Consider the following 19,659-nt stretch of genomic DNA (forward strand, 5'->3'; position numbering starts at 1 on the left):
TAAATCCAAGAGTGGGGCAGGAATGGACCAGTTTATATTTGGTAGCTGGTCCGTTCAGAAGAGTTTATTTCTATATTTTGTACCTGATCCATTTGGAAGAGTTTATGCCTATATTTAGTAGCTGGTCCATTCAAAACAGTTTATTTCTATATTTAGTAGCAGGTCCGTTTGAAAGAGTTTATATTTAGTAACTGGTCTGTTTGGAAGAGTTAATTTCTATATTTAGTAGCTGGTCCGCTCAGTTTATTCCTATATTTACTAGCTGGTCCGTTTGGAAGATGTTATACTTAGTAGGTGGTCCGTGTGGAAGAGTTAATTTCTTTATTTACTGGCTGGTCCGTTCCTGGCAGCCCGGTGGGTGCTCGGAAGGCGAGCCAGGCGGGGCGGGGATGGAGGAAGAGGATGAGGTGATGAGGCACCGGACGGGGCTGGGCGGGCCCCGCGTTCCGCCGCGGCCGGGGCTGCCCTCGGAGGGGCCGGGGCGGGGCGAGTTGGCGAAAACGAAAGCGAAAGGCGAGAGCGAGTCGCCGGTAGCACGGAGGGAGTAGGGAGAGCGGTCCCGGTGGGCAGGGCAGGGCTCCCCGCGGGACCGGGGATGGATTCGGAGGAGGTGAGGAAGAGCCGAGCCCCGGGGAGCGGCGGGCGGGGGGGGCGCAGCGCGGCTGAGACCCCTCCTGTCTTTAGGAATCCTTCGTCCGGCTGCAGGACGAGAGCCTGCAGAGCCCCGAGCAGCTCCGGCAGGAGATCGAGCGCTGCAAGGTGGGTCCGGCTGCTCCGAGAAGGGTTGGGCAGCTGGGCGGGGTCCGCCCTGGACCAGCCAGGAGCTCGGGTGTTCTCTGGGAGTCAGAGGCGGCAGAGAGGAGCAATCCCCTGGAGGGAGAGTCTGTTCCAGGGCACAGCCTGTGCCGGGGCTGCCCGGCTGGTGGGGGATGCAGTGTCGTCAGGGTCTTGCTGTCTGATGGTGCTTCTCACAGGAGCTTCACACTGCTCTGGAGAAAGAATGTGCAAAGCTACAATCGGCCAAGGAAGCTGCAGAGCAAAGGACGCAGGAGCTGAAGAAAGAAGAACTTCATAAAGTTTTAGAGCAACAGCTGCCTTTAAATGGAGATGAAGAAAGAGCACGCCAGGTCAGTCAGTGTTCAGTGGGTGGCCTAGGTTTGGAAGGGTGCCAGGGGCTGCAGGATGCAGGTCACTGCTCTGAGATCACTTGCCTGGGATCTGCTGGAGGTTTCATGGGGAACACAAGGCCTGTGCTGAGAAGTGAGGCAGTGCTGCAGCAAGGCAGGGCTATCCTCAAAGGAGAGGGGCCAGGACAGAGCTGCAGGCAGTCAAGAGCAGAATGGGCTGGAGCTGTGTGCCCAGGAATAGAAACGTGCTGCAGCCCTTTGTGTCCTGGTGTTCCCTACTTCCCATTCTGTCCTTACTTCCTTCTTTCCCTCCTTCCTTCTAGATTTTTACAATAAGGGAGGAGAACAAGAGACTGAGGCTGGAGAAGCAGGTTCTATACAATAAACTGGAAGAATTGAAGAAGAGGGTCTTCTGGAATGATCCTGTGCAGGTAACAGAGTGTGTGTGGGCACTTGGGTCTGCTGGCAAGGGCGCAAGCCTGGCTGGAGAAGCTGCAGGTGAATGCAGCTGGGCACTGTGTGATGACTGGAACAGCTCCTCTGCCAGAGCCAGGAGCTCTGGTCATGCTTTGGAATTCCAGGCACAGCCAGACACTAGGAGAGACTCTGCTGAGGTTCTCCAGCAGTTTATTTGAGCCATGAGCTTATTTCTAGTCCATGGATTGGCAGGGACATGCCCTGTGCAGGGTCCAGTCTCTTCCACGTGCTGTCTCTGCTTGTGCCTAGATACTGTCTGCCCTGCCAGAAAAGAAAATGATCTTTAAGGGACTCCCAGCAAACAAGGAGGACATGAACAAGCTGATGCTCATCCCACTGATCCGCTGCCCTCTGCCAGGGGGCTCAGCTCTCATCACCTTTGAGGAGGCAGAGGGTAAGTGTGAGAAGAGCACTGCTCTGGCCAGGTGTCCTCGATCACTTTGGAGCCTGCTCTGTGTCCCCTCCCTGTGCCAGAGTTTGGTGCTCCCCCTCTCCCTGCCTTGTGTGGGGCTGTGCCCCCTCCCCAGCACCTTTGCTGTCCTGGAAAGTGCTGGGCAGTCACTCCCCTGTGCTGGGGGCTCTCCCTGCCCACAGTGGCCCAGAGGATCATAGAGATGAAGGAGCACACGGTGGAGCTGAGCTGTGGGCAGCTGGAGGAGCTCGACCAGTGCAGAGTGAAAGTGCAGGCAGTGCCCATGGACATCCTGCTGCCATCTGCCCTGGAGGTAGGGCCCGTGGGTGCCCATGCCATGGGGGTGCCCTGGGCACGCTGCTCCCCCTGTCTGAGCCTGCCTCAACCAGGGCACTGCTCCCCTGAGCTCTGGGCCAGTCCTGCCCTGGCACTGACTGGCCGGTGCCACCCACAGATCAGGCTGACTCAGAGTAGCAGGAGCATCCTTGTGTCTGACCTGCCCAGCCTGAGCATCTCCAAGGAGGCACTGCTGGACAAGCTGGAGCTCTTCTTCAGCAAGACAAAGAATGGGGGCAGCGAGGTGGAGAGCAGAAGTTTCCTGGAGGACTCCCAGCAGGTGGTGCTGACCTTCACACGGGATGGAGGTGCGTGGGGTGTGCTGAGCCTGGGTGGCTGGCAAGGGTGGAGCAGCCCAGCCTGCTCTGGGGGGAAATCTGAGAGCAGAGGAAGCTGTCTTTGAGGAACAGGGAAGATACAGTGAGCCCCAGGCTGTCCTGCCTCCCCCAAAACTGTGCTGGTGTGGGTGAGCTGAGCAATGAGCTGGGCAGTGTCAGCCTTGGTGCCTATGCCAGGGGCAGAACTTCTCCTGGAGCTGACCTGGGCAGCTCAGGGCTTTCCTCTCCATATGCAGTGGCAGAGCCGCTAATTGAAAGAGGACATATCCAGGTGCCCATTGGGAAAGGGAAATACAAAATCAAAATATCACCATACATGAGTGGAGACATCTCTAACCTGCAGGTAAGGGCATGAACCCCGTGAAAGCAGCTCCTCCCAGCCTGGGTGGAGGCAGCACAGCTGAGGGGGCTCCTGAAGCCCCTCTCCCTGCGCTGCCCTGCACTCACCCCCTGCTCTGCCCAGCTCCAGCCCTCCCGCTGCCCCAGGACCGTCCTGCTGCTGGGCATCCCCGATGTGATGAGCGTGGAGTCCATGAGAGACGCCCTGGAGATCCACTTCCAGAAGGCCAGCCGCGGCGGCGGCGAGGTGGATGCGCTCGCCTACGTCCCAGCGGGGCGGACAGGGGTGGCCGTGTTCGTGGAGGACACTGCGGGCTAGTCCTGGCCAGACACGGGCTGGTCCTGTCTCAGCCCGAGGCTGAGGAGCTCCGTGCGTCCGTTGACCCGCGGGCACGGGAGAAATTAAAAGTGTCTGTTGGAAGCACCCACCGTGTCTGTTGTGTTGGGGCCGGGCCGGGCGTTGCCTGCAGGGCCGGGGCGAGGCTGAACCCCCTCCCGGCCGTGCTCTGAGGGGCCGGGGTGAGGCTGAACCCTTCCTGGCCGTGCTCTGAGGGGCCGGGGCGAGGCTGAACCCTTCCCGGCCGTGCTCTGAGGGGCCGGTACCAAGCTGAGCCCTTCCCGGCCGTGCTCTGAGGGGCCGGGACGAAGCTGAGCCCTTCCCGGCCGTGCTCTGAGGGGCCGCGGTGAAGCTGAACCCTTCCCGGCCGTGCTCTGAGGGGCCGGGACGAAGCTGAGCCCTTCCCGGCCGTGCTCTGAGGGGCCGGGGTGAGGCTGAGTCCTTCCCCGCCGCGCTCTGAGGGGCCAGGGCGAAGCTGAGCCCTGAGGAGCCGGGCCGCGCCCTCCCGCGGGCCCAGGGCGGAGCGGCTCCGCTTTCGCTTTCGTTTCCTCGCGGCGGAGGGGTCGGGGCGGTGGCCGGAGCTGTGGGAGCGGGCGGCGAGGCCGTGCCGGTGTGGCGGAGCCCGGGCAGCCGCCGCCGCCGCCGCGGGCATGGCGGGCCGCACGGTGCGGGTGCAGGGCTTCCCCGCCGAGCTGCCCCCCGACAGGGCGGCCGACAAGCTGACCATTCACTTCCTGCGCTCCCGCAACGGCGGCGGCGACATCGCCAACGTCCGGGTGCTGCCCGGCTCCCTGCCCTGCGCCCTCATCACCTTCGAGGCGCCGGAAGGTAACGCCCGCGGGACCCTCGGGGGCCTGGCCTGTCCCACCACCCCAACCCCACTCTTCCCTTTCCCACCATCGCCAGCTCCCCTCATTCCTGTCCCACCTTCCCCAGCCCCTCTGTGCCCTGCCCCACCATCCCCTGCCCCTCTCTTCCTTGTCCCACCACCCCCAGCTCCTCTGTGTCCTGTCCCACCATCCCCAGATCCCCTCATCCCTGTCCCACCATCCCCAGCTCCTCTGTGCCCTGTCCCACCACCCTCAGCCCCTTTCTGCCCTGTCCCACCATCCCCAGCCCCTCTGTGCCCTGTCCCACCATCCCCAGCCCCACTCTTCCCTGTCTGACCATCCCCAACCCTGACATTGCCTTGCCCACCCTCCCCTGTCCACCATCCTCTGTCCTGCCCCTGTCTCACTGTCCCCAGCCCCACCAGCCCCTGTCCCACTGTCCCCCACCCCACTGCTGTCCCTTGGCTGGGCTGACAGAGGTCTGGGTGGCTTTTCCCACCAGTGGCCCAGAGGATCCTGCAGGTGAAGAACCACGTGCTGGCCATTGGGAAGACACAGTACCCGCTGGAGGTGACACCCCACGCTTCAGAGCTGAGCCCCAATGAGGTACTGAGGGATGTGGCAGCCCCAGCTGCTCCCACACAGACTCTGTGCCTGGCAGACAGCTTGAGAAGGGAGACCTCACTCTCTCCTTTCATCTTAATTACACTTAAATCCGTCCTCATTCATATTCAAATGAAGATTTTTTTTTTCCCCCTGTGCTAATAGCACAGGGACAGGCAGGCAGGCTGTGCTCTCAGTCATCTGGCATTTGTGCCTGTCAGTTGGAGGGTAGTCAGGCTGGAAGAGAACAGGCACTTTTCCCCAGTCCATCTGGTGCCACACAGGGGATCCTGTTAATGCCTCTGCCGTGTCATCAGCTGGATTCACAGTGTATTGTTCCTCTTTCCTTCTCAGGAAAGCCTAGCATACAGACATGCTGGTGTCTGAGGAGCACTGGAGAGTTCTTGCCTCTTCCTCCAGTCTCAAGGGACCGTGGCTGTAGCCATGTCTCACGTTTTCATATCTGAGCCCCCAAAACAGGGGCATGGGAATTAACCTGGCCTTGCAGACCTTTTTGCAAGCCTGTGGTGCCAAAACTGCTTGAAGATCTGGAGCTGAAGCTCTGCAAAGGCAAGAGAGCAACTGCATTTCAGATGCAAAACAATAGTGGATTTCTTTGGTTTGGGCTTTTTGAAGAGCTCCCAGTGTGTAGAAATGTGGCCCTGTCTCTGTGCAATTCCCCCCTCCGATTCCTTGTTTGCAGAAAGCTTTTGACAAGTGCACAAGGAGTTGCTTAGTCTGGGTCTTTGGTTCTGTCTGTGTCAGGGTCCTGGATGCTGAGGGAGAGAGGTGGAAGAGTGTGTCACAGTAATGCAGGGCCACTTGCCTTCTGTGCCTCTGAAAGGGGCTGGTTTTGGTCCTTGCTCTCTCACTCCCTTGCTGTCTACTTGCAGATCTTCATACACGTGAGCATGACAATTGACTATGGCAAGCTGCCCACGGGCAAAACCCTCCTGAAGGACTTGCACAAAGAGTACAGCAATGTACACTTCAGCTTCGACTCCAAGAACATGCAGTGCATAGTGCAGGGCCCATTCACTGAGCTGCAGACCTTCAGCAGAGACCTTCTCAGCAGCCTGAACCTCAAGAACCAGGCCAGTGGCCAGATCCTCCTGCCAGCTTCCAGCTGTGGGGCCAAGGAGATGGGAATGCCTGATCAGCAGCAAGTGCCTGACTCCACTGAGCCAGCCCAAGAGGCAGCAAAGCTGCCAGATTGCGACCAGGTGCAGGAAATGGCAGCTAAAGAACCATCACCTCAGAGCCCAGTGGGTGAGGAAGCTGTGGAACTTTTGGGGAAGCTGGAGGACTTTTCCCTCGCCGTGGACTCGGACATTTACTTGTACATGCAGAGGTTCTGTGCTGCTGAGTACCAGGGTGTGCTGCAGCAGCACCACGTGGATGTGGTGGATGTCAGTGGCGATGGCATTGCTGTGTTGTACCTCCAGCCATCTGGAGGAGTGTCTGGGGACACAGAGGCCTTGAGGCAGGCCCAGCTGGCCCTGCAGCAGCTCTACCAGCAGCTGGAGGCGAGCCTGCGCAAGGAGAAGATCGCTAAGAAAGGGCTGGGGATGGACAGCCAGGCACTCAGGGCTCTGACACGTGAGCTGCAGGAGCTGTATCCCCAGCTGCTCTGCCATGAGGACGTGAAGCAGCTTTATCTCGTTGGAAGCCTGGTTGATGTGTGCAAGGCCAAGCAGTTCCTTGAGGATTCTGTCACCAGGAGAAGTGCTGCGCGCACGGTTGACACGCTGAGCAGCTCCCAGCCCTCTGGCACCACAGAGGCTGCACCACTCCTGGGCAAACCTCCTGTGCATCCTTCACCCACAAGGCTTAGCCCAAGCAAGCAGGAGCAGAAAGGTGAGTTCAAGCTAGCTGCCAGCTTCAGCACCCTGAAAGCTGACAGGTCTCAGGCTGGCCAGGACCTCTTGGTGAGTCAGGACTCTCCAGCAGTGGCACAGGTGCAGCTTTCTGGGAAACATTCATCAGAGACAGATGTTCCTGGTCAGAGTGACCCAAGGGCACTGAGCCAGCAGTATCAGCCTCCCACCCCTATGGCAGATAAAGTTGTGGGGTCAGCAGCAGAGCCTCAGCAGAATGACCCCACAGAAAGGGACCATGTGGAAGGAGGTGCCAGACTCACAGGAGAAAAGCTGCTGATGCCTGTTGCAGGCAAAGAAAACAGCACTTTTCAGCATGCTGAGGACTCTAAAGGCTCAGGTCCCTTTGGGTACCACTCCCTTGCTGGCATCTACAGCAACTGTGATGTGACATGGACCCCTTTTGCTCTAGGCTGCAAACCCTCAGCATCCAGCCCTGTGCTGAGACGGTCCAACAGCTTCTCCCTGTCGAGGTCAAAGGAAAGCAGCAACTCTGGAGACATCAGCAGGGTGAGTGAGGAGATAAGCCTGGACACTCTGCAGTGGTTTTACCTGAAAGATGTGTGCCATGCTGCTATTGATGAGCTGTGCAGGGCTGGAGGGGTGCACATCTCGGAGCGCCACGCCGGCGACTGCACGGTGCTGATGCTGCAGGCAGAGGACAGGAGAAGGCTGCTCCAGGCTAAATGGAAGGTGGAAGATCTAGTGCAGAAGTGCCCTGACTTGGTGTGCCAGAGCGTGAGCTACTCAGAGCTTGCTGTCAGTGGGCCAGATGACAGTGACCTGAGTGAACTGTGCAGCCTCTTGCGGGGAAAATCCTTCCAGGTTGGACTCAGCAAAGACAAGTACAAGCTCTACCTTGCCTGCCCCAAGGAGATGCTGCCAGGAGTGAGTGAGGCCTTCCATATGTTTTCCTCTAGGAGGCTCTGTGCCATGAAGTCTTCATCCCTGTCTCCTGGACCAGAGAGTACAGGGAAATTGAGTGTCATCCAGCCAAGCAGAAGCCAGGACCCAGTGCTGGATGTGGCCCTTCCTGGTGGCCTGAGTTCCCCACAGCACCTGAACATCATCAATAAAATGGACTCTCCACATGTGCTCAGGGCTTCCTGGCTGCCAGAGGCTGAGGAAAAGGGGTCCCCCAGTCCTTGGAGGTACCAGCAGGCTTGGGGGCAGGAGGAAGCCAGGGGCTGTGTTGATTCTGGGGCTGGCAGACGAGGAAGCAGCCTGCTGAGCCTTGGCACAGGGGATAAGCAGAGCCCTCCTGGCCTGAGGGAGTTCCAGGAACAGCGCAAGACAAAACTGACCCTGGGGGAGCCCGACAGCCCCCGGCTGAAACAAGTCTTGCCAGACAGGTTCCAGTTTGCAAGAGACAAGAGCAGAGGAGGCCACAACGAAGCAATGGGACAGCAGCACTGTCCAGTCCCTGCAGCTGGTGAAACTCCTCACTCTATGCCCACCTGGCTACCCAGGGCTGTGGCTGCTGAGCCAGCACCAGCTGTGGCCCAACAGGCACCTGCAGCAGAGCCCACAGAGCAGGGAAGGGCCCAGCTCCCAGGGGGCAGGAGCAACGAGCAGGAGGAGCCTGAGCTCCCACCACAGCAGAGAAGAGAGCCCAGCCTTGGCCAGGAAAGCAGCACCATCCCTCTGGAGCAGTGTGATGCTTGCCAGGCCTCAGGGGTGACCTGCCAGGGCTCCTGTGGTCACGCCTTGTGCAGGACATGTTTTGCAGCAGACAGTTTGCAGCCAGCTTGCTGTGAGTCCTCCTCAGATATGCCAAGCTGCAATATCCTGGGGACACTGAAGATCTCCTCCCTGTCCCAGAGCCTGCCTGGATTCTATCCGGACTCAACATTTCAGCTTGCTTACAACATCCCTGATGGAGTGCAGGGGGTAGGTACCACACAGAGCTTCCCCATCCCACTGCAGCCCACACAGGGAGGGCTGTCAGGGTGGTTGCGGGGGGAAAGAGCAGCCACAGCTCCCTACCTCACAGAAAAATCAGCAGAGGTGTTAACCTGTGAAAGGCAAAAAGCTCCACAGCAGGTTTTGGAGCAGCTTGCTGCTTCTCAAAAGCATGTGTGACCTCTGGTTTCAGTTGACAGTGACTATCAGCCCATGGGGACCATGGTCATGAGTGTAGTTTTCAAGCTAGACAAACCTTAGAAATCCCCTCAGAGGCAAAGCATTCCAGCCATTGTTTAAAATGTCTTATTCCTGTTCCAAGGTTGGGGACCCTCGCCCAGGACACCCTTACAAAGGGGGGAATTTTTGTGCCTTCCTGCCTGAAAACACAGAAGGGGTGAAGATAGCAAAGCTGCTGAAGAGAGCGTTTGAATGTGGGCTGACATTCCAGATCAAGTCCTGCAATGGAGAGGAAAGAGTAACATGGGGCCCTATCCCCCACAAAACCTCCTGGGATGGAGGCAAAGCCAGGTATGGCCCAGCTCATCCTGAGTTTCTGGGTATGGTTGTGGGTTTTGTAGCAATGGGAGGAGAACCAGGGGCTCCAGCTCAACAAATCCTGGCAGGGATGGCACAGTGGCAGAGTTGGTGCTTCCCTTTGCTTCAGCTTGCAGGGCAGCTGTGGCATGGCAGAGCAGCCCTGGCACTCTCCAGCTGGAGCAAATCCATCCCACAAATCCATCCCTTAGTGTTGGGTAAACCTGTAATTCCCCATGGACAGGAACTGTGGGCCCTGTTCACTTAGAGCCTGTGCTGGGTACAAGCTGCACCTGCAGGCTGCAGGACATCCCAGGGGCAGCAATTCCCCTCTCAGCCCCTCTGAAAGGGTGGGACAAAAATAAAGGGCTGCTTCCCACTGTGGTTTTGGCACAGCAGCAGGATTTACAGTGCTTCCTCTCTGCCCCACAGGAATGGCTACCCAGATGCCCAGTACCTCCATGAGGTTGGCACAGTCCTCAATAAACTGGGCCTTGTGTGATTCTCCCACAGCCTGTGGCTTCCCTTCACCTTCTTTTCCTGCTGAGAACTGCAGCTTCACAGAGACAGCTCAGGAAGAAGCAGGTGTTTGTTGAAAGAGCTCCTGCTTTCCCCACACGTAGCCAGAACTCTGCACTTTAGCAAAGAGCAGCACCTCTGTCCCTGCCCCATGCAGGCCTCAGTGCTTGCCAGAAACTCCAGCTCCTCTTGGATGCATGCCCTGAAATCACAGAGCTGATTGCAGCCTGAGTGAGCCCTGTTTGGCTTCCAGCAGCGGACACAAACCTGGGCAGGAGTTTGCATCTCATCCAGCCCCAGCTTCTGGAAGTTTCTTCCACCTCCTGCCCCTACAGAGGTTCCAGCTCAGCTGCTGCCAGAGCTGGGGCTGGAGATGAGCTCTCCTTAGTGTCAGCTTTCAGGCCCCTGCTCTGAGGCCAGCAGGTGACCTGGGGCTCTCTTGAGGAGAACATTTAACAGCTTTCAGCAGCTGCCTCCTCCCAGGGACAGTCTCCATGCTGACAAATAAACAGGATTTATTCTCATGTTTGATGATGGCTGTTCATGCCTTGTCTTACCCTCAGCACAGGCACCCACTTCAGTCCCACCTGGCTACTGCCACACCCAGATATGAAGTGCAGAGCCCAGCTAAAGGCTTCACAAACAAACATCACCATGGCTGCCCTCAGGATGAGTGTCAGGAACAACACTCAAGCCAACAGCTGTTCCTGAGAGCAGAGGCATCTCCTCCTGCTGGAAGCATTACATTTTGTCAACTGAATCTGCTGTGGGCAGAGGGTTCACCACCACAGAAAGCTGAGCAGCACTGTGAAGGTTTTGTTATGCTTTAATTACCATTTGGAACACATAAGGCATATGGTAACATTTGACAGAGGAGCAGTACACATTGTAGTCATGTAAACAGCAGTGGCACAGTTGTCTTCTGTCCAACTCGGTTACACAAAAAAGCGAAATATATTTTTTAAACAAAAGATTTGCTATGTGTCTGTAGGATGAGCAGCACTCATATCACAAATCTGCAAATCAACACAACTCAGACAGTACAGACCAGACCATATGCTGCAAGAGGCTCACTCAGAGTCTAACACATTTCACATCATGCTCATGTACTACTTGCCAAAAACACTTTGCCAGCACGAGGGCTCAGCACACCAGAGGCTTCAGCAACTTGAGTGGATTCACACCTATGATAGCAGCTGTCAGCAGGCCAGAATCCTGCTCCAGCTGAAGCCTCACACACACAGTGCTTCTTACATCTCCCTGGTTAATCCATTCTAGTTTAATACAGGTGTCTGAAACAAATCCTAGAGCTGAACTCCTTCCCAGAGCACTGGGCAGGGCCACCTCTGCTCCCTTCCCCTCCTGCAGTCAGCTTGCAACACAAGTGAGCTTCAGAGAGTCAAAAACGTGGCAACTGCTGCCTGGTGACAGCAAAGGAGCTGCATTCTGTCCAAGAGCAGCAGCACCAGGCTGGGAGCCACTACAGCAATGACAGGAGAGGCACTGGCACCGAGCCCCCTGCAGCAGGCAGGGCTGGGGGTGCCTCCTCCACTCACCAACTCCTTACACTTCCACCTGCACTCCTCATGGCACAACCTTTGAGTCAAGACAATCAGTAAAATAAACATTAAATTGCACTTCTGGAATGGCACACATGATTAAGTACAGCAATCTCCCAGTTCCTCAGTAGCACAACTTTGCCCTAAACAAGCAACACTGAATGGAATGATTTTTATCCTAGGGTTTCATTTTGGTTTTTTTTTGCTTTGGTCCTTAGTACACAGACTGGCTGGTTAACTGGATTAAGACACTTGAAGTTGTTTTACACAGGTTTTATACTTAACTGGCCCATAAAAAAGAAAAGTAAAAAACCAAAACACAACCAACCACACCCACGTGGAGCAGAACTTTGAGCAGAGGATTGCAAGGTTACATTTAATCTTGGTCTTCCTGTAGAAAACACTGTTGCTACCAAGAGACACAAAATAGTGCTGACCTGGAACAGGCAGTGACTGCTTGGCATTCCTGCCTTGATAAGGGCTTCAGGAATTTCTGCTTAGAAAGACATGTGAGCCCAAAAAGAGCCAGGAGCTAGGATTGTTTCTAAAGAGCCAAGGCTGGAGCAGCTGATAAAGCCTCACCTTGGAGCCAAACAGCTCTGCCCTGGGAAAGACAAGGGCTTTACAACAGATCTTATGGACTGGGGGGTACAGGAGCACTAGGTCAGCCCCAGAAAGGCTGGAACACCTGGGGAGAGAACAGCTAACTCATGGAAAGTCCAACAACATCACCAGAGTTCACAAAACAGAGCTAACAAGAGTCAAAACAGTGTTTTGGCAATACTTTGAAAGGCCAGAATGGAAAAGGCCCCAGTGACTTCTTAGTCATGTAGCAGAAGGCACCGAGATGCTGTTTGCTGTGGCACACAGGAGGCAGCAGGGCAGAGAGAGGGCTCTGTGAGAGCCCTGCCACACTGCCTGACCCAAGGCCATCCACGTAAGGCACTGAGCACGAGACTGGCTCAGGAAAAAGCAGGGAGAGAGAGGATGTTGCTGTGAAACACACCAGAACAGTTTCCCTTTTACAATCAGAGCATGTGCAGGGTTGTGTGCCTTTTCAGCATGCTGCCCTGGCATCAAGGTGAAGTCCAGTTTCTCAGAGAAACTGGTCCAGACTTTCCATTTCAGCAATTTAGACAGTCCTTCTGTTTTCACACCTGGTAAAGCAGCATTAGACAGTGTTGGATTCAATCTAAATCAGCACAACGGAGCAGGCTGAAAGAAGCAGCAAGATTTTGGATTCAGAAAGGTAAAAAGTTGTGCTTGAGAGTTCCATCAGGCTGTGTTTATGAAATTCAAGAGATGAACTGACAAGGATCTGTGAGAGGACTCCAGCACTCCTCTGAGATTGTAGGGAACAGGATTGTTGCAATCTTTAAAGTTAGCCACGGGAAAAGCCCTGGAAGCTGTGCCAGTGCATTTCTAAAGAACTCTGGACCGAGCCCAAGCACCTGCACCCCAAACTGCACTGGCAGAGTCCCACTGAGCAGGCTGAGGGAGAATTCAGAGAGGAACTCCAGCCCTGGGTGGTGATGGGGCTGTGTGCCCAGCCCTGTGCCCAGTGGGTACCTGCCCTCCTTGGGCCCTGGGCCTTCCCTGTGGCCTAATTGAGCAGGATTCTAGCCTCAAGGTTCTGCTTCTGAAGCACAAGCTCTTCCATGATGGGCAGCTCTTAGTGCCCTTAGGTTTACCATTTCAAATCCAAAATGAAGCCCAAAAGCCCACAACACCTACAGCCCATGCCAAGTAAGCACTGACAGCACCAGAGTGGGCCCAGAGCTGCAAGCAGGGTCCAGGACAGCATCACCCAGGGCTCAAGGACTGCATCACCCAGGGCTCAAGGTGCTCACAGAGCTGGGCTTGGGTCTCTACACAGCTCTGTTTCCAACTACACACAAGGAAGGAAAAGTAGAAGATGAAACAGTTCTGGTATAGGGAGGAGCATCCCAAGCAGCTCCTAAACCCTCAGTGCCAGAGCCCCAGGACAGACTCAGGGGGAGAAGAGCCAAGCCCTGCTGCAGGGAATGAGCTGGGAGACAATGGAAAACTGCTCAGAATGTGCAGGTAAAGAGGCACATTGACACACAGCTGGGCTGTTTGTCATCTCACCAGTGTGCCACAGGGAGAGCCAGCCCAGGCTGCAGGGCAGCCAGCCCACAGGAGGGGCTCCTGAAAGTTCCTTCCCAAACTGCAACACCTCCTCAGTGCACAGGGCACTGCACAAAGCATTAATAGGGGATGATTTTGTTTCCATCTCACTCAAGTCCAATTCAATACTGCAGCCCTTGGAAATACAAAGACAAGGGTGAAGGCCTAACAACACCAACTTGGAGCCCAACATAATAAAGCACAGAGCCAACATAATTGTTCCAGTTGTTTGAGACACAGTTGAGTCCTTATGGTCTCTAAGAATCAGACACTGCTCAGATCTCTCTATACAATTTGGAAATAGAAAATGGACAGGATCAGGTTATCTAATTGAAACTTTTCTTCTGTAGTCAGACACAGCCCAGCCCAGCCTGTCAGGGGATTTACAGACTGCACAGAGAAGTCACTGCAAATGGAGTGTGATCTGCAATAGGCTCCAAATTGCCAGGATGGTCAAGGCAAAAACGACATGAGCTGTTAATATCTGGCTGTGTTAGTGATCTACAAAAAGCAGAGGGAATAAAGCCAGGTTAGTGTGAACAGAAGAGAAACCCCTGCTTGAATTTAACTAGGCCAGCTGTGGTTTTCCTTTGGCTGTGGAGGAAACATCCTACATTTGGCCAATCCTCTGCTGAACAGACTTTCCCAAAGCTGAGAGTGCAAATGCTTCAGCAGGGCTCAGTTTCTGCAGAGACACTTGGCAGTTGTTACAGTACTTTGTGCCTTGACTTTACAGTGACAGGCTGTGCAGTTGTCAGTCACCAACTGCTTGGAAGCTTCAGCCTCACTGCCAGAGAAAAAGGAGGTTAGTCTGGAAATTCAGTGGAGAAACAAGTGGTTAGAAAGCAGTATGAAATAAACAGGCTTCAAAAGAGAGAGCAGGAGGCATGTCTGGCAAAGGGTCAGTCACAACAAGAGCATGCAAACCTCATCTGAATGATAACCATGATGTTCTTGTACTGGTGAAAGATGGGAGATACTGATCTGTCCATTTCCAGGTCCCAAAGAGATCAGGGAGTTAAACCATGAATTCATAATCTGCATACATCCCTTCTCCTTAGTTCTCTGCTTTTTTAGATTCTTCCTTGGGTGCTTCAGGAACCAGGATGACTTTTCCAACATTCTTCTTTTCTTGCATCTGCTTCATAGCCTCTGCCACCTGGAGGCAAAAGGAGCCTGGTGAGACCCCCACCCACTGCAGAGAGCATTTGTGCCCCTCCTGGGCCCCTCAGCTCCCCCAGAGCACTCTGATAACTGAGAGGCAGCTTTCCTGGAGTTCAAGCACCTCCCAAGCATCCAGGTGCCTTGCACAGGTGTGTTTTGGACAGACCTGGGCAATTACCCCAGCAGGCCTATAGGAAACTATCAAGAATTCACACAGCCCAACCTAAACACACACACACACAAGGAGGCTCTGCTCACACAAATGTGGAAGTGCAGCGTGTGTCACTCTCCAAAGGGAGGAATCCAGCCACCTCCCAGCAGGACAAAGCTTCTACCAGCTGCACAAAACAATATATGCACAGAATTGTATCATTTTTATCATTATTTTCAAGCACCTGGGCCAGGCCTGGAATCAAAGCTTTCCTTAAGCCTTTGCATCAGTTCTCAGGTATGAACACTGACCATCATCAGTAAGTTCTTTGCTCCCCTGCAGCAGCTCCTGCCCCAGCATCCCCAAGGGAAGAGCCTGGCTCTGCCTGGACACATCAATGCAATAACCCTGAGCAGAGCAGAGCTGCTGGAAAACCTGCTGCTCCCTTCATTCTGCTTCACTGCCTGGGCTCTTTGGCACTCTTGGAAGGGCAGCAACAACCTCCCCATCTGTCTGCTTAATTACAGGCTACAGAGCACTCAGGGCAAGCTGCAGGGTGATGCAGAACCCAGCCCCTCCTGCTGCTGATGCCCCTGGAGCTCAGCTGAGCACCTGCCCTGCTCCCCAGGGACCCTGTCTGGCACTGCCCAGCCCTGTGCACTGGAGCACAACAGCCCAGCCACTTTACTCAGCCTTAATATTTTAAAAGGAATAAAACTCAGCCTCAGAACGTCTGAGAGCAGATGGTTATTAGACATTTTCAACAGTTCAGCCCCCATGGACGAGGTGCTCTGTACCACTGGATGTCAGCTCAGACTCACCTGATCAAAGGGCCACACAGAGTCTATTTTGGGCTTGATTTTGCCTTGGCTGTACAGGTTAACCAGCTTGGCCACAACACTCCTGAGAAGCTCAACCTCTTCATCCATATATCCAAGATGGTAGCCACACACAGCCTTGTTCTGGTGCAGGAGCTGCAAGGCAGTGATGCTGAACTGGTTCCACCAGGTTTTAGCCATAGCCATGAGGTTCTTCTTCTGCCCAGTGAGCAGGTTTGCTACCCCTGCAAAGAAGGAAAGCCACAGGTGAGCTGGAACACAACACAAGAGGCAAAGGGCACCTCATGGAACAGCTCAGACCAGGCACAGAGCTGAGAAATGACCACAGCAAAACCTGCCCAGCTGACCTTCAATATAAACAGGCACCTGCCTCAGCCTCTAGATAAGCATAATTTGGATTATCAGCACTCATGTGGCAAAAATGCACATGAGAAATGCAGAAATGCAGAACAACTCCTCTCTTTAGCCCTCCTAAGGCAGCAGCACTGCAGCTAGGAGGGCTGGCAGAGGTAAGAAAGGGTTACAAGTGCCACCCAGCCAGGCAGGCAGGCAGGACAGTTTTCCCCTTCTCCTCCAGCCCCGCTTCTCCAGGGGAATCACAAGCTGCAGTGGCTGGGACAACCAAAGCAGCACACTGCTGCAAGTGAATGGAATCCCACTGGGGGCTGTGTGAGGGCTTTGTCTGTGGGACAAAATCACAGTGTTCCAGGGCTGGGGAATGGAGAGATAAGCATTCAGTAGCCTCAAACCTCAATCTCCCACACATCCTCGGAAAGAAAAGCAAGGCTGTGCATTAAGTCAGCCTAGACAAAGCAACTATGCCAGTATTCCTCCCTGAGGACATTCCAGCTTCCCCTGCAGGCATCAGCTTTTACTCCAAGAGAGAGAAGAGCCTTGCAGGCTCCTTTCACCATGGGAAGAGCCTTGCAGGCTGGGGACACAGTACAAATCTCACTCCCCTCTGCCTCACCAAGCCAAAGCATCCTAAAGACCTTAATTAAATAAAATAACTACAACACAGTGAGGAATAGGATCCCTGACAGCCACGCACCACTTCTGTGTGGATCCCATTCCACCCTCACACAGTCCCTGGGTTTTTTGGGCATTTTGCCCACACTCACCATAAGTGATGAGTTTGCCCATTGGCTTCAAGAGGTTAAAAGCTTTGGATGTATCAGATCCTCCCAGAGGGTCCAGGACAATGTCAACACCTAGAGAGGGAATTGGAAGTAAATAAAAGCTTCTTTGCAAATTGAAAGAAATGCAAGAGAGGCTGAATAAGTCCTCCACCACATCTCACCTTTGGGAGAGATTTTCCGGACCTCCTCTGCGTAATCCATGGTTCTGTAGTCAATGGGGTGAGCAACTCCACTCTCCTTGAGGGTCTCGTGCTTGGAGGCAGATGCTGTGCCAAAAATGGTGACATTTTCTACAGTCTTGCACAGCTGGATGGCAGCAGTTCCCACACCACCTGAAAATCAGCAGTAAGAAAGGTTTAGAAGCAAACAGCCCCAGTGTAAATTAAAAAACCTCATGTAAAAACTTGCTTAGTAAATTATCCCTGCCTGTACCAATCACACAGCACAGCAGCCTGGGGAACAGAGGCTCTGCCTGGGACACACTGGGAGAGACTGACCCCAGCTGCTGGGGAATGGGGTCAGCACAAAGCCTGCATCTCTGCCAGGTGATATTTGATCAGCCCAGCCCCATTCTGATCATTTCCTCACCCATGTCACTTTCTCAGAAGCTGCACAGCGAAATCAAGAGTCTCAGTATGGTCTGGCAAGAATTATTTACCTGCAGCCATGTGGATGAGGACGCTCTGGTTGGGTCTCAGGTTTCCAAAGTCAAACAGAATCATGTAGGCAGTGATGTAGTTCACAAGAAGAGCAGCAGCTTCCTCGAAGCTCATCCCCTCAGGCATTGGGAAGGTGTGACTGACCGGCACATTCACCACTTCTTGCCAGAGCCCTGACCTGGCCAGGACCATTACCTTGTCACCAACCTGAAATCAGAGGACAAGGTGGTGTAAAACAAGCCCCCAAGGTTAGCAGAAGCCATCAGAACCTTGCCCTCGGTGTGTCAGAGCTTCTGCATCCACACAGTTCTGTGTGCAGAGACTGCAGCACCGCTGGTTTAACTCTCTCCTCACTGGGAGGCTGCAGCACAGAACCTCCCACCACAGACCTGGGCACACACCAGGAACCCCAGAGACCACAGGCACCCCAGGCTCTGGCTTTGTAGTGGCACCCAAACCCTAATTGTGGTTGCCCAAACCAACCACTGGATCCATGGCAGATCCCCCACAATACAAGAGGGATGAGGACCATGTCCTGCCCTCCTTGCCCAAGCTGGGAGCAGAAGTCTAAACACGAAAAAATATTATTGCTGCACCTTGCCATCATCCTCCCAAGAGGCAGGACCCTTAGGGAAACGTTTGGTAGTATCAATCATGATAAATGCACCTCCAAACTTAGGAAAACCTCCGGAATCTGAGGCACACGGCCTCCTCCAGCTCCTCCCTGCCCGCTCTCCCTGGAGACCACAGGCACTCCAGGCTCTGGCTTTGTAGTGGTACCCAAACCCAAACTGTGGTTGCCCAAACCAACCACTGGATCCATGGCAGATCCCCCACAACACAAGAGGGACGAGAACCGTATCCTGCCCTCCTTGCCCAAGCTAAAAAATATTACCGCTGCTCCTTGCCATCATCCTGCCCAGAGGCAGGATCCTTTGGGAATGGCTTAGTAGCATCAATCGTGGAAAATACACCTCCAAACTTAGGAAAACCTCCCGAATCTGAGCCCCACGGCCTCCCCCGCTCCTCCCCGCCCGTTCTCCCGGAGCGGCAGGGCCGGCCCGGGGATGCTCGCCCGCCCTGCCCCTTTGTCCCTGGCCTTTGTCCGCCGCCCTGTCGCCTCCAAATCCTCGGCGGGGAGGATCGGCGGGGTCCCTGCCGGGGGCTCAGCGCTGCCGGGGCCCGCCGGGACTCCCGGGGCTGCGGGCAGCGGGCCTGGGCCGCACCTCGGGGCGGTTCGGGGCCAGCGGGCCGGGGCGGGCTCGGGGCGGTTCGGGGCCGCAGCCCGGGGCGGTTCGGGGCCGGCGGCCCGGGGCGGGCTCGGCACCCCGGCGCAGTTCGGGGCCGCCGGGCCGGGCCGCCCTCACCTGTCGGTCGCGGACGCCGTCGCCGAGGGCGCGCACGGTGCCGGCGCACTCCATGCCGGGGCACACGGGCGGCGGCGGCAGGCGGTCGTACAGGCCCTGCCGCGCCATCAGGTCGGCGAAGTTGAGCCCGCAGGCGCGGACGGCGACCGAGACCTCCCCGGGCCGCGGCTCCGCGCCGCGCCGCGCCTGCACCTTCACCTTGTCGTAGCCGCCGAAGCCGGTCAGCACCAGCGCCCGGTGCTCCGCCGGCGCCTCCCCGCCGCCCGCCGGCGGCTCGGGGCCGGGGGCCGGCTCGGGGGCGGCGGGGGCCGGGGCCGGCTCGGCGGACATGGCGGTGCGGAGCGGCGGGAGCGGCTGCGGAGCGGCGGCGGCGGCGGCGGGCGGGGAAGGGCCGGGGCGCGGCCGGGGGCGGAGCGGCTCGGGCGGGGCAGCAGCGAGCGGCGGCGGGCGGGGCGCTGAGGCCGCCCAGCCCCTGGGCCCGCTCCCCCTGCCGCGCCAGCATCTTCTCCTCCACACCGCCCTTTTCCCCTTTATTTTCCTTTTTTTTTATTCCTTTTTCCCCCCCTTTTAATTTTTTTTTTTTTTTTTTTTCTAAATGATTCCTTCCGAGCAAACACGCTGCTGCTCGCACCCTTCCTGGGGGCATGGTTGGAATGGCAGCAGTTTTGCTGGAGCATCATTTCATCATTTCCCAGAGTTACTTTTCTAATTTATAGTGCGGAAATCCTGAGGCTTGCGGGGAGCTCTGCGGCAGGGAGGAGGCTCGGGCTGCGCAGAGATCGGAGGGAGGAACTGAGCTCTAATCCTGCAGCTAAAGACAAATAAATCAGGCAGTGTGTGCGAGCAGATCGCTGGATCCAGCCTCTGTTTCTGCCAGCAGACAGCAGCGTCCTCCCTGAGCTCACTGCTCGGGTCCCTGTTCGGCTCCCAGATATCACAGATATCACTGTGTGAATAACACTGTGTGAATATCAATGTGTGAATATCAATGTGTGAACA

At 55.6% G+C, this 19,659-nt stretch overlaps 3 protein-coding genes across 3 annotated transcripts; 2 read left to right on the plus strand and 1 right to left on the minus strand.

Annotated features, from left to right (window-relative positions):
• The first annotated feature begins 459 nt into the window (after positions 1 to 459).
• On the plus strand, positions 460 to 3,453 carry IFI35 (interferon induced protein 35). Its single transcript, XM_063178840.1, has 9 exons — positions 460 to 610; positions 685 to 759; positions 975 to 1,127; positions 1,451 to 1,558; positions 1,854 to 1,998; positions 2,199 to 2,329; positions 2,471 to 2,660; positions 2,927 to 3,033; positions 3,154 to 3,453. The coding sequence occupies exons 1-9, from the start codon at positions 596 to 598 to the stop codon at positions 3,346 to 3,348; spliced, it is 1,119 nt and encodes a 372-aa protein (XP_063034910.1). The 5' UTR covers positions 460 to 595; the 3' UTR covers positions 3,349 to 3,453.
• Positions 3,454 to 4,016: 563 nt separating this feature from the next.
• On the plus strand, positions 4,017 to 10,158 carry LOC134430799 (uncharacterized). The gene is made up of 6 exons (XM_063178683.1): positions 4,017 to 4,194; positions 4,699 to 4,802; positions 5,693 to 6,656; positions 7,089 to 8,566; positions 8,901 to 9,109; positions 9,548 to 10,158. Exons 1-6 carry the CDS (start codon positions 4,017 to 4,019, stop codon positions 9,615 to 9,617), a joined length of 3,003 nt encoding a protein of 1,000 aa, XP_063034753.1. The 3' UTR covers positions 9,618 to 10,158.
• Positions 10,159 to 10,442: 284 nt separating this feature from the next.
• Positions 10,443 to 18,990, minus strand: VAT1 (vesicle amine transport 1). Its single transcript, XM_063178839.1, has 6 exons — positions 18,661 to 18,990; positions 17,293 to 17,500; positions 16,796 to 16,966; positions 16,617 to 16,706; positions 15,478 to 15,719; positions 10,443 to 14,500 (listed from the first exon to the last, which is right to left on the minus strand). The coding sequence occupies exons 1-6, from the start codon at positions 18,988 to 18,990 to the stop codon at positions 14,399 to 14,401; spliced, it is 1,143 nt and encodes a 380-aa protein (XP_063034909.1). The 3' UTR covers positions 10,443 to 14,398.
• Between the last annotated feature and the right edge of the window lie 669 nt (positions 18,991 to 19,659).

This window comes from Melospiza melodia, chromosome 30, assembly GCF_035770615.1.
Source record: "Melospiza melodia melodia isolate bMelMel2 chromosome 30, bMelMel2.pri, whole genome shotgun sequence".
NCBI lineage: Eukaryota > Metazoa > Chordata > Aves > Passeriformes > Passerellidae > Melospiza > Melospiza melodia.